The 12,915-nt window shown below is 43.0% G+C and overlaps 1 protein-coding gene across 1 annotated transcript in view; it reads left to right on the forward strand.

Annotated features, from left to right (window-relative positions):
• The window catches only part of dpy19l3 (dpy-19 like C-mannosyltransferase 3), a 46,409-nt gene extending 38,256 nt beyond the window's left edge, over positions 1-8,153 (forward strand). The window contains exons 18-19 of the mRNA XM_071913167.2: positions 5,776-5,934; positions 7,731-8,153. Of these exons, the coding sequence (XP_071769268.2) occupies positions 5,776-5,934; positions 7,731-7,934 (363 nt within the window). The 3' untranslated portion in view covers positions 7,935-8,153. The remainder of the gene's footprint in view (positions 1-5,775; positions 5,935-7,730) is intronic.
• The last annotated feature ends 4,762 nt before the right edge of the window (positions 8,154-12,915 follow it).

Consider the following 12,915-nt stretch of genomic DNA (forward strand, 5'->3'; position numbering starts at 1 on the left):
AGGTTTAATGCCAATTAGCAGTGTGTGTCCGCTGTGGAAGAGAGCTGGCAATCACCGCTTTATATGTGAGTTTGTCAAAGCAACATGAGGAAATGAACAGAGCGCAGTGGGAGTTGAGTGGGAGTGGGAGTCATTAGGTCTGACGATCGCTCTGCATGGCCGTGCACGAGGAAATTTTCACACGGCCCGGAGCGGCCTCTGGTGCAGCGTTGTCACGCCAACCAAAATACCAAAAGATTGATTTCAATATTGTATAAATGTTTGACGCTCTCCTAAAATGTGTTCGGCGAAGCTGAAAGTCCATCTCGCCGTCGCCTCCAGAGGGTGTAAACGTGAAGATTGGAAAAGTTAAAAGGTGAAGAAGAAGAAGAAGAAGAAGAAGACGAAGGAGGACTGCAATAGACAGAGCGGCAGTCTGGCTCGTGACAGTGGGGCTGCAGCAGTCGGAGTGGAACAACGTGACAACAGCATCAAACAGTCCACCGTGTCTTGAACCGAATCCCAGTCCCTAAAATAGTCGACAAAATTAGTGCCAGGAGCTAAATATGGAACTATTTTACTACAAAGCAGCCCACGTCAAGTGATGTAACACATTACTTGATGGTTTTTCTTGCTTGGATGAAGTCAAACTGCTTCCACGGTCCCAGCTAGCCATCGCTCTATTGCCAGACACTCCACCTCCTTCCCTATATAGAGACGCCTCTGTTATACCTGTGCAGTAAAAGAGGGGGGTTGGTGAAAGCTCCATTAAATAGCACAGCGGGGCTATGAGCCATATTGCTCCTACCCATCCGTCTCATTCAGCTCCACGCTAATATCCTGCGTGAGAGACCGGGGGGATTGGCTCTAGATGGGAGCCAATGACCTGCAGCGATTGTGTGAACGAATACGGGATCAGAAGGCAGTGCAGTGAATGCAGTGTGTGTCCATTAAGGTAGACTGAATAGTAACATGGGAAACACATGGACCCTCAAAAGGCTGCTGAGTTTTACGTCACTTCCTTTAGGAGAGAAATCCAACTATGTAAACCGGGGTTTTCCCCATTATCACATTACTAGAGTGCATGCAAACGAATCAATCAAATTATTGCCATAACCTGATTATTCTGGATACCGGGGTATTAGTGCGCATGTAAACGTGCTCATTGTTTATGTACTGATCTTGACCTGTAGATGCAAGGGAAGCTCGCACTCACAAATGGAAGAAAAAGCTTCTCAAAACAAGCTCTAAATGCAAAGTTTCCCATGTGATGTGATATGAAAAAGTGTGAAATATTTTCAATTTCGTCAACTTGTTCTGTGCCAATGTTGAGTCTGTATCAGATTGATACACAAAGTTGTGTTTTCAGGATCAGTTTCAGCAATTTCAGTTTCAGTATCCTGCGTGTGTGTGTGTGTGTGTGTGTGTGTGTGTGTGTGTGTATTTGCACAATGAGCTGGAAGTAATGTATGGGTTGTCTCTTGGGTAGCAGAGCCCTTGTTTTGCCTCCCAGCTGGAGGTTGGCCATGCTGAGCCGCTGGCGAGGCCGGAGCTTAGTGTGGAGCTCACTAATGATCCACGACACTGGTACAGACCTTCTAGGCTCTCTCTGTGTGTGTGGGTGTGTGTGTGTGTGTGTGTGGTTGAAGAGGTAGGTTGTGCAAATGCATATTCAAACATTTGCAAGGCGCTTATTAATGTCTCCAGTTCTTCGCAAGGAATCACTTAAAAAATGATTTAGTAGTAGACAAAGAACACGGTTTGCTCTTGTAGATTTAATACACATGTGCAGTAGTCATCCAATATGAATTGGGTAGCATCAGTAGAAGAGTTTGTCCTTGTGTGTGTGTGTGTGGGGGGGGGGAGTATCAATAGCAAAATGGGCCTAGTCCAAGAATAGAATCACTCTTCATCCACACGGCTGAATGCACTGGCTGGCCTAGATGTAAACAGTAAAAAGTGTCTGGTCCAGAAAAACTACGGCTGTAGTTCATATGACGGTGTAAAAGAAGAAAAAATTGTGCCATCCCATACACCATAGATTCATCCTGTTTGCCCAAATGAAATTCCAGTGTCAGTATGGTCAGTGGAGTGATGAATGGAAAGTTAAAGGATAAGTTAACTGATTTTGGACCTGTATATAATTTGTCTCTAACCTGTAGTACTTGGACCCACAGAGAATATTGGCTCCAGTCAGCTGTCGGTTGAAACGGCGAGCTCCCGTCGCTCGGCCTCTTGCTGCTAACAAGCAGTCCAAACGGAGTATGTCAAAATATCTCCAAAAAAGCCATTTGTAGGCTCCACGGGGGAGTTGAGACTAAACGGAAAAGTTGCAAAGTACAGGAGTTAAAATTGGCTCTGATTTCATGCACACAGAGCTAGTTTTCTGTTTCCCACTTGCACATGGAGCCGGTAGAAGTTTGGTAGAAGACTATCCACTGATCAGGGTTTTCGTTGGACATTTTTTTTCAACATGGCTTGTAAGATTTCAGGATTCAAGTAGAACATTTACAGGACACATATTTCAAATAGGCTAGAATACATTTAAATAGCAATGAACAACACAAATCAAATGCAATGATCCAACAAATGCATTTTATTAACAGTCGAGTCAACAGAAAGGAAACTTTATTTCTTGCAGGCCTGTTGGCTGTCAGCGATCTGATGGAAGAGTCTTGCTGCCTTCAGGTGCTCCTCGTAAGCTCGTATTCCTGAGATCGACAGTCATTAAGACAACTTAGTTCATTAGCTAAAAGTGGTTGTATATATGCGTGACACCGACTTCAACTTTCCCATTTGTATTTACCATTTTGGGCCGTTCATGTGCATTCTACCCATATTTACAGCAGCATATGAAGTCAGCATCGGCTTGCGACTGTAGTGACTGTGTGACAGGCTGGCAGTGTAGAACAAGTGCTGAAAATGTAGGAGATAATGAGGTAGATATTGGACTTTTGGACCCACAGTGCAGTCGTTTGGCTTCAGAACACTTGATCCACTTATGCTGTTTGGAGTAATTTTATGGTCATTGTTTGCCCTTTTTTGAACTTTAAGCCGTCTTTACACAGAGAAAAACACACACAAAAAAAATCTGTGTGAAGATAACATGCCAGTAAAAAGGGCTACTTACCCCGGCACCGACCCACCTCTCGACCTAGTAAAAAAGCTGGAGCAAGACCGGGATTTATTCAGTGTAAAGTAGCCAGAAAAAAAGCGAATGCCGGAGAAAATCCCGACCTGAGCCAGTATTTGTTCTGTGTAAAGTAAAGCCGGAGAAATGCCTGTGCAAATGGTAATCCTCTGTCCCAGCAACAAGATTCATAGGTGACACGATATCATTTAATTAGTCTGTTGATTGATTTATTTGTCATATTTGGGTGGGTCCAAGTGCTACACGTATGTAAGACAAATTATATATAGGTCCAAAATTGATGAACTTATCCTTTAAGAGTGAAATCCAATCTGTCTCCTAAACAGCAGTGAGGCTCCGTCCAGAGAAAGCTGGACTCACCAGCGTTAGATCTGTTCCTCTCTCGTCTCTTTGGTTTCCTTTGGTATAAAGCATCAGAGACCAGCTGGGTTGGTAAACAGGAGCGTGCTGTGTGCAGTTTACTTACAAGATTTCTGGGTATTGCTGTTCTTAGAACACTTGCTGCTATTTGGGGCTGCCAGTGTGCAAAGTTGTCTGCTGCAGCTTCAAAGCAACACAAACTTTTGTTGTTGTGGGGGCAACTTCACAGAACAAAAGACAAGGACATTACAGGACAAAAGACAAAAACATATGGGGAAGCAACAAAAACAAAAAAATAAACCGTAATAGTTGTTGAAAAATGTAGTGAATATCTAAAGCAACCAAGATGAAAAACTAATTCATAAGATTATAGTGCACATTAAGTGTGTTTTCTTATAGTAATAGTACTTATAAAGATTTATTGTTGCACTTCTTATATTGCCATTCACTAATTATTGTTTTTTTGTAGCCTACATATCGTTAGAAATGGGCTGAATAAAGGTAAATTACAGTTACATGCATCCATATGCGAGTTCAACACGTGAATGCATGCGCCTCTGCAATAACCACATATTGAAATATAACACACACACAAAAAAGCCCAGAATAAATTCCATTTGCTTTCTGTTGACCTTTCCTTGAGGCAATCATTTTTTCCAAGATATAATAGTGTTTAAGAAGGAACTTAATGGCAAAAGTTATGGATTTTGTGTTTTGAAAATAAAGGATTCCCCAAGTAGTATAATGGTAGTATTCAATAGGACATTATGAGCTGAGATCTCCCCACAGAAGTGCAAAATAATTTAAGGGTAGGATGATATTATTTAACGACAACCAGTATGCTAGCCAGAAGGAAGTCACCACAGGACGGTAACAAACTAAATGCATCATTTCTTCCTCCTCCTCATAGCAGCATCTGCAGCTAGGCACATTTTCTGTATTCCAAGTGTATAACATCTTTCTTGGAGCCAAAACGACCAGATCTGGGTACTTTCAGATGCTTTATATAACATGTTAAAGATCTGTTTCCATGGAATAGGATGATCAAATATCTCTTCCCTTCTCAGCTTTGAAAACCATGTGGAGTCCAAACAAGTTTCTGACACTATAGTGTTCATTTTGTTCCTGGTTAGAGTTGCAAAGACTATATTTGTGTGTATTTATGGTCTTGTACATTAGGGATGTCATGGTTTGTGACACTACATTTCTTGATACGAAAATTTGCAGGTATTCTTTGTGGAGTTGGAAAGAATTTTTACGATTTCAGCTGCAGTCTAATATCTAAGAAATGACATTCAGTATGGACTTCTTCTTCTCTTCTGCATTGATTTGAACACTAGAGATTGCAAAGCTGGAAAGTTTTAGCTTGGGTCATCATACCTCCGGTGAGTCCAGATGAATTCACCACTGTGTAGACGAGGTAGGAGACAAGAGGGACTCAGGCCAGACTGAAACTGAGGACGCTCTGTCAGGTTTTAAGTCTGCTATGTGGCAGCGTTTTGGGTTTCCAATTAAGGAAGAAAATGTGAACAAGGTAACTGACAAGACAAAGACTGTTTGTAGATATTAGAGAGCCTTGCCTTCCAGGTGACACTAGCAACACACTGCACCATGTACAACACCACAATGAAAAACTCCAGTCGCTGCTATATGGCTAAATGTGTTTGAGTCTTAAATATGGTTTAAGAAGTCTTAAAAACATAGCTTTCTCTTTGCACTACCTCTTTGCAGATATTTCATATACTTTACTGTTTTTGTTTTTACTCTTCGGGCTTATCTGGGGATGACATTGGTTTTAAATTTAATTCAAACTGCCATTAAAAAGGTGTTGAAAAGTTATAAATTTAACTTGTAGCCACACTGTTTAGGGTTGCATTTGTGTTTTTGTTCTCCCTCAGAATTCAAAAAGGATTTTTTCAGTCATAACTGTTAGATTTTGCTCAAAATATCATGATAATATCAAGCAGCGAACACAGGATCGTGTATCAAACCGAACCACTAACTGAATGAATTGTTAGATCCCTATTGTACATATGTATATACCCCAATTTCTTTAGTAAACATGTTATAATTGAGTATATTACCATTTGCATGAACAGTGTTGTTTAGAAAATGAATGTTTTTGACAATGAAGGAGTTCCAGAAGAGAGGTTTTCCCCCTATAACAGAATTGACTTAATAATTGCTGGAGAATGTCTTTTGGTGATCCAAGTGGGTAAAAAGCAACATAAACTTGCATAAATCGACTTTCCCTGTCTGTGTGTGTGTGTGTGCACGGTGTGCAGGTGTACCAGGTGTACGCTCAGCGGCCCCCGGAGGAGGTGCACAGCATCCTGAGGGCCGCCGGGGCCGACTACCTCGTCCTGGAAGACAGCATCTGCTACGAGAGGAGGCACAGGCGAGGCTGCAGACTCCGAGACCTGCTGGACCTGGCCAACGGACATGTGGGTGACATGTGTTTACCATGACTCATAGTGTGTGTGTGTGTGTGTGTGCGCGTGTGTGTGCACGTGCGACCCAAAGCTTTATTATTTACAATTCACGGTTTACCATGAATGATAATGTCTTATTAATGAAGAGAATAAAAAAGCACGCTTGACTCAAATGAAATGAATGCAAATTGAGTGTGTATAATATTAGGACCACCTTCTTGATATTCACCTCCACCCACTTCTGCACAATCCTTGTCTCAGTGCTTAAAAATCCTTAAAAATCCCTCTTTAACCTGTCGGCTGCATTTCATCTCCTTGACTGAAGTGGATTTAATAGTTGAAACCAAAAAAGGAATCCGAGTTTCCACCTGGATTCACCTGCTACGTGTAGTTCATGGAGAGAGCAGGTGGTCCTAAGATTTTTTTTTTTACATGAACAAATGGGAAAGTGTTTGAGTATATTTAGCATATTTTGTATATTTTCTTCAAGGGTTCTTTTGTTCTATATGGAAATGTAATGACTCAAACAACCCTCAATCAGTAAATCAGAGTCAAAGACCAAGTCTGGCTCTTAAGAAGTTCTTTCAGTAGTTGATTTGGAGCAGACCCAACACTGAGCCATTCATATACTGTATAGTAACCCAGCCACTCTGTACAGGACTCCCTGTTTTCACCCCATTTTGCATTCTCACACTCCAACTCAAACCTGTCAGCAGACTCCAATTAATATGAGGCTATAGTTATAATTTCTGACTGTTGCTGCTGTATGCCTCTCATCACAAATGAAGAATTCTTTTACTTGAAAATACATGAAACAAAATGTAGTGCTAAAGTCTCTCTGTATTATTTACTGCAAGTCAGAACAATGTGTGTTATGATCTTACTTAGAACTGAGTGTACGTGCTTTTCTCTCTATGCAGAGATCATTATGCCAAACTCCATGTCGTTATCGGCAAAAGTCTATACCTGGTAGTGCATGACCCATCACCTTTTCAAGTCTTTCAATTCAGCATTCATCCAACCCGCCAAGCAGCTCTTATTTTAATACCATATCAACTTTTAGAAGTGGTTTTAGAAGCGGCTCGCTGCCGCCCTCCGCTGTGTATTATTTTGGTGGAAAACTCTGGGAATAACAGGGGAACGGATTCTAGAAGTTGAAATTGTATTGAAGTAAGTGGGTTTTATGTATGCCAAGTTGAAGAGTGGCCCCTAAAGATTCAGAAAAGGTCTTGAGTCTTATTCTATGGAGTACCTTTGCCGATGAGCAAGGTGCAAAACTGGCAAAAAAAAAAATTGAGTTTGGTGTGAAGCTCTGTCCAGGTGAGTGAGAAGGGAACATATCCGTCATGTAAACATATGACGTTCCATATTGTGTTTATGTTCCAGCAAACTGGAGTTAAAGCTAAAAGTTCCTGCTGTTAGCTAACATTACTCCCACTAGGTTAACGTCATGAATTAATGTTACAATGCATGTCTGCAAATAAACAGCAGATTGGAGTTTTAGTTAGGCAAACATTTCTTGGAGGCAGAGCTGCTCTGGAGGCAGAAATAATCTCATTGGTTGAGTTAAACCTCAGTGGGCGGAGCCAAAGAACCATCATCCCTTGGTGCCGTAAAGTAATCCCGCTGATTTCCCGCCAAATTAGGGACGGTCTCGATTGTTTACGCCAATTAAACTAATGTCTCCAAATGAATGTGGTAATGATTTATTGATTAGAGTGTAGACTGGTGTTACCCTTCCATGATATGACCTCACCATTGTTGCTGTTGATGATGGCGATGACAATGGCCTCGTTGTTTCCCGTCAGATCATGGACGGGCCGGGAGAGAACGACCCGGCCCTCGTTCCCGCCACTTCCCCTCGCTTCTGCGAGGCCGTCAAGACGGACGCGGCGGCCTACAGCGCCCTGTTCACCAGGACTTTCCAGAACAAAACCTTCCACGTCTACCGGATCAAGAAGAAACGCAAGAAAAGCGCCAGGAGCTCGCCGGACCCCGACCCGACCCGCTAGCAGGACCGGGGGCTCCGACCGCAAAACACAGTCAGAGGCCAGAGAGGAGAAACGTCCAGAAGAAGAGATGGAAACACTGAATTCTCACTCTGTTCCTCGTCTTCTATGTGAACTGCTGTGATCATGCCCATTATTTTTTTTTAACACTCAGCTCCATGAATTGTGGTTCAAGGCTTGGGGCTGCATTTGATTTTGGTTCTTGGAGTGTGGAAGCACCTATGGGAGTCCTGCTGTCAGCAGTTTTATCTCCAAACCAAGCCACTAGTATTATTAGGCTCTTAACCAGGGTCAGTTATTAAAGGAACGTTTTGCCATTTTTTAACCTTGGAGAGAGCGGTTGTAGTTTATACGAGTTGGAAATCCCCATTTGAATTTTGGGACGTCCCGCAGCCTGTCTCCGAGACACAGAGCGAGTAGACAGACATGGTGAGGACCAATATCTGGAGAGAAGGTTAAAAAATGGTGAAGTGTTCCTTTAAGGCAAGGATACCACAAGCAACAGTTAAGAGTTTGGTTTCATTTGAAGTGGCAAATCGTCATATTTTTTTCATTTTTGGTCTTCCGTAGCTTCCGTAGTCTCATGACATGAACAGAATACTTGATTGTCTGTCCAGTACCTTTCGCATTTTTGTGATTCCAGGTGGTTTAATGACCGTGGAGCATGGATAGTGGGTAGTCTACAGAGTCTAGTTTTGAATCATTTGTCATTTTTATTTCCGGAGGTCTTTTAGCTGTGGTATCTATGAGAAAATCCCACATTCAGTGAGTTTGCTTCACTCAGCCCGGACTACAAGTAGGCCAGGGTCGGCACATTTGGCTCCACTGCGACAGACGCTATCGTTTATCCCCCGAAAAGAAAATCAAAAATAATTTCATTAGATTCGATTCCTCGCCTGGGTGGGGCGGGTTCGATGTGTTTTTTCCTGTAAAACCGGGGTCAAAGCCGCTACCAAGTGATATTTGTGACAGTGTTGTTGTGATTGCCGTCGTGTTGTTCCTGCTGTCGGCTCTGCGATTCGCATCATCCTCAGCCTCAACCCTTCCTCGCACGCACACACACACGCATGCAAGCGCACACGCAAACACGCACATGAATAATGTAAGTGGCAAGGAAATTGCAGCGGGCTGACAACGATGCCGATTCCCCGCCACAATCCAAAATACTTTGCGAGAGAGAGAGGGCCAACACTTGCATATCAAACCGCGGCTTTGTGGTTGGAAGAGAGGAGGAGGAGGAGGAGGAGGAGGAGGAGGAGGACAGCAACGGCTCATGTTTAAACAGCAGAAGAAGAGAGACGCGAGTGCATCAAAACACGGATTCGCGACGATCTCCACCCCTTCTTCTTTCTCTCTCTCTCTCTCTCCCTTTTTAACCAAACGGAACACAGGGGAGAGAGGGGAGAGCAGGAGGAGGAAGAGAGGAGGCATAGAGGAGAGGCGGTGATTGAAAAGCCGGAGATGTGTCGGTAATTATGGGTTGGGGCGTTACGCGCGGACGACACACATCTTGTATCTTTTCCCCTCATCTCGTTCTGCCTACATTGGTACACTTGTTAATGAGGACCTCTGTCTTTGATAATCCGCACTCACACACACACACACACGCAGGCATGCACAAACAGTGCGGCGCTTTCGGAAACGTGTTGTTCGTTAGCCTCGTGTCGGAGCCGACTCATTGTAATGCAGACTCGGATCACCACTTGTTCTTTCTCCCCGGCTTCATATTGGATGTTTAATTTAGGAGATGTCTGATTGCTTTATTTGAGAGTGAAGTGATTCCATTATGTTTGCCTAATAAGAGTGTACTAATGTAATTTTTTTTTTTTTTCCCGCCGCATTGTTAATTTCCATACATATTGGTATTAGTAGTTCATTTTGTGTGTTGTCTCCGTCTGGTTTTCTTAATGAAAAGGAGATGAAGAAAGCCGGTAGCTTCCCCGTACGTATACTTCAGCTCAACACTATATCGAAGGCTCATTTGTCAAGTAAATGTGACCACTTGAACTTTTCAGATGTAAAACGGTCCTGTAGGGTTATGATGTAGACGATGTTCAGACCGGGGATAATTAGTTACCTTTTTAGCTCCCTTAGGAGGGGGCTAAAACGTTTCATGAGGACGGATGGGACAAGAGGAATGATAAGGGGAAAAGAGGAAGAAAATCCTGGGTAAAGCTTGACGTTAATTGCCAAACATGACATTACTCAACCAGAGTCAATGAACTCAATGCTTCGTTAAAATAGCAGTTTTGGGCATTAATTGGGGTAGGGTTTGGATTTACAAAACACTAGCTGTGGTTTTGGACAGTTTTTTGGGGGTTTGGGTTAGGTTGAGGTCTAGTGCTGGGGCCTTGTATAAAAATATGTTCGGATTCTATCTTAAAGAGTAACTAAATCCCAAACCCAAATTTGTCATTTGACATCTAATGGTGAAAAGTTGGGTACTGAACTTGAACTGGCCATCTGCTATTGGCTGATCTTTGGTGCCAGGTGGTGTCTATAGAGTACAACAGGTGGTGACATCACCTGGCGCAAAGACCAGCCAATAACAGACAGCCAGTTAAGAACCCTACTTTTCACCATTAGCTGTCAGGCTTCAACACAGATTTGGGTTTGGGGTTTAGCAGTTTTGGGCATTAATTGAATTGGGGTTAGGGTTTGGATTTACGAACAGTTTTTGGGGGTTTGGGTTAGGTTGGGGTCTAGTGCTGGGGCCTCGTATGAAAATACACTCAGATTCTATCTCAAGTTTGATTCCAAGATCATTTTTGAAAACACGCTGCTGCTTTATTTAAAGAACGAACAGCAATTACTTTGCGCGCCTCAGCAGTAGATCCCCGTCGTACGCGAGATCACATCTCATATTCAAACACGCTCGGAGCAGCTCGACAGTCACGCTGCGAACTCCTTCCATCAAAGCCGACGCTGTATAAATAGAACCTATTTGTGAACATAAGCCTCGAGTCAGCAGTCATCTGCGGGGAGTAAAGGATAAACCTTTACTGACCGAATGCTCATCAGGACGGTGGTGCAGGTTTGAGTCTAGCATTGCTGTGAGGAAACCTTTGTCTGAACTTGTGTACATAGAGCTGGGTTATTTTCCAAATGGAGTTCAAGAGGTATATAAATAAGTTCTTTGATGAGTAATGTCGATACATGCACACATTGGCGCAATCAGAATTGATTTTGAGACTTTTCTATAAAGGAGGCTCCAAGTACGATTTGATTGGCCGACAGTGTGTAGGCTGCTCCTGAGTAGGTGGTCTAAATCACTAACGCCGTCTCTGGATACACATTTATGTAAGTCATAAATCATTTCGGTTCTTGAGATGATGTTGCACTCCAATAGAATGATTTCACTTTCCAGCATACAAACTTCTATATGGTCAGCCGCTAATATTGCAGATTCCGGACATAGTCACCACCGCTCACTTCTGTACTGAAACGTTGCCGTCGAAATCATATTGTGTTGTTTACCTGAGGAATATCATATTATGTATGCTAGTGCCTTTGGTCGTTTTTCTCTGCCATTTGTCTCTGCCACTTTTTTTCTCCAGTAAACTCATGTCGTACAGCTCAGTATTCTACAGCAGGACTTTTTTTCATACCATAAGAAAACATACAAACTAGCAAATGATAACTTTATTGGCACAAGCATATTGGATGGAGGGAAGTGTGTGGGATATTTAAGCCTGTATGAGTATTTGTTGTTTTGAAATCATTACCAAGGCCAGAGTTGGATATCAGCATTTTGACACACCATTGTATAAAGTCAGTATGGTCAATAAAACTTTTTCTTTGTCTGTTTTGTGTGTTTTTTTCCAAGCATGTTGTCGCCTGGCTCGCTCTCATCCATCTGAGGGCAGCACCCACATTCTTTCCCTCTTTCATCATTTCATTCTTTCGTTCATTTTCATTACGTCGTTTTCAAGTATACTCTCCGTTTCACTCTTCCAAACGCAGTCGTGATTCAGCACAATCGGCCAGTGCAAATAAATGAATTTATTGAGAAAAAAAAAGAAAAAAAATCAAAGCAAATACAAAACACTCACGTAACTGTTCAAAGCTCATCATCAGGATAATGATAAAAAAAAGATACGGTCACTTTTTTTGCTGCACATCTGACCCACGGTGCTTTTTCTTGACCAAAAAAGCGACAACTTTTAATTAATTCATCTCTGTATTTACAAATGAGGTAAAAACGCAACATTGTTCACAACATGTCTGCACCCATAACACAACATTGAAGAAGCCGTTTTTTTTATGGTACAAATGAATGGCGGTGAGAAGTAAGTCGCTCCTCCTGCTAGCCGCAGAGAGAAATGTGCCGTGTGAAGCGTCCTCATACTCCGGTGCAGGATCAGTCCCCGGCCCCTCTCTCTAACGGAGGAATAAAAAAAAGCATCCTCTCTCTAGGAACTCCCCATTGTCTATTAAAAAAAAAAAAAAAGCCTGTGTGCGTTACTGTCAGGCATCATCCCGCAGCCTCCTGCACCCTCGCCCCCAACCGCCACATATCTTATTTTCCCGAAGCCCGCATTGTTGCCTCTGCTTTCTCAGAAAATTACCATGTTTCTGAAAAGCCGCAATCTGGGAAATCGACTCCTCTGTCGACTTTTTTGAAAGTGCCCGCAATCCTTTGGTTTTCCGGCATGACAGCGAGCCATCGGCTCCTATTAGGATTAGAGCCCTGATGTGTTTTCACACACTCCTACCATTTAACCGCTCTCCGCCGAAAAAGCCTCTGCCGGCGTGAAGAGGGAAAACGGAATACAAAAAACAGAGCGTGATGAGAGGGACTGCTGCTTCTTCCGACATAATGCAGCCCCCCCCCCCCCCCCCCCCCCCCCTCCCCCCTCCCCTCGAACATGCAGGAGAAGCCAGGTTGGCCTTTTCTGGAGGATGGCAGGGAAAGGAGGGTGGGGGTGGGGCTGGGGACACATGACTTTCTATTTATGCCATTTGCTGTGCAACAAACCGTACC

The sequence above is a fragment of the Centroberyx gerrardi genome, chromosome 1 (assembly GCF_048128805.1).
Source record: "Centroberyx gerrardi isolate f3 chromosome 1, fCenGer3.hap1.cur.20231027, whole genome shotgun sequence".
Taxonomy (NCBI): Eukaryota; Metazoa; Chordata; class Actinopteri; order Beryciformes; family Berycidae; genus Centroberyx; species Centroberyx gerrardi.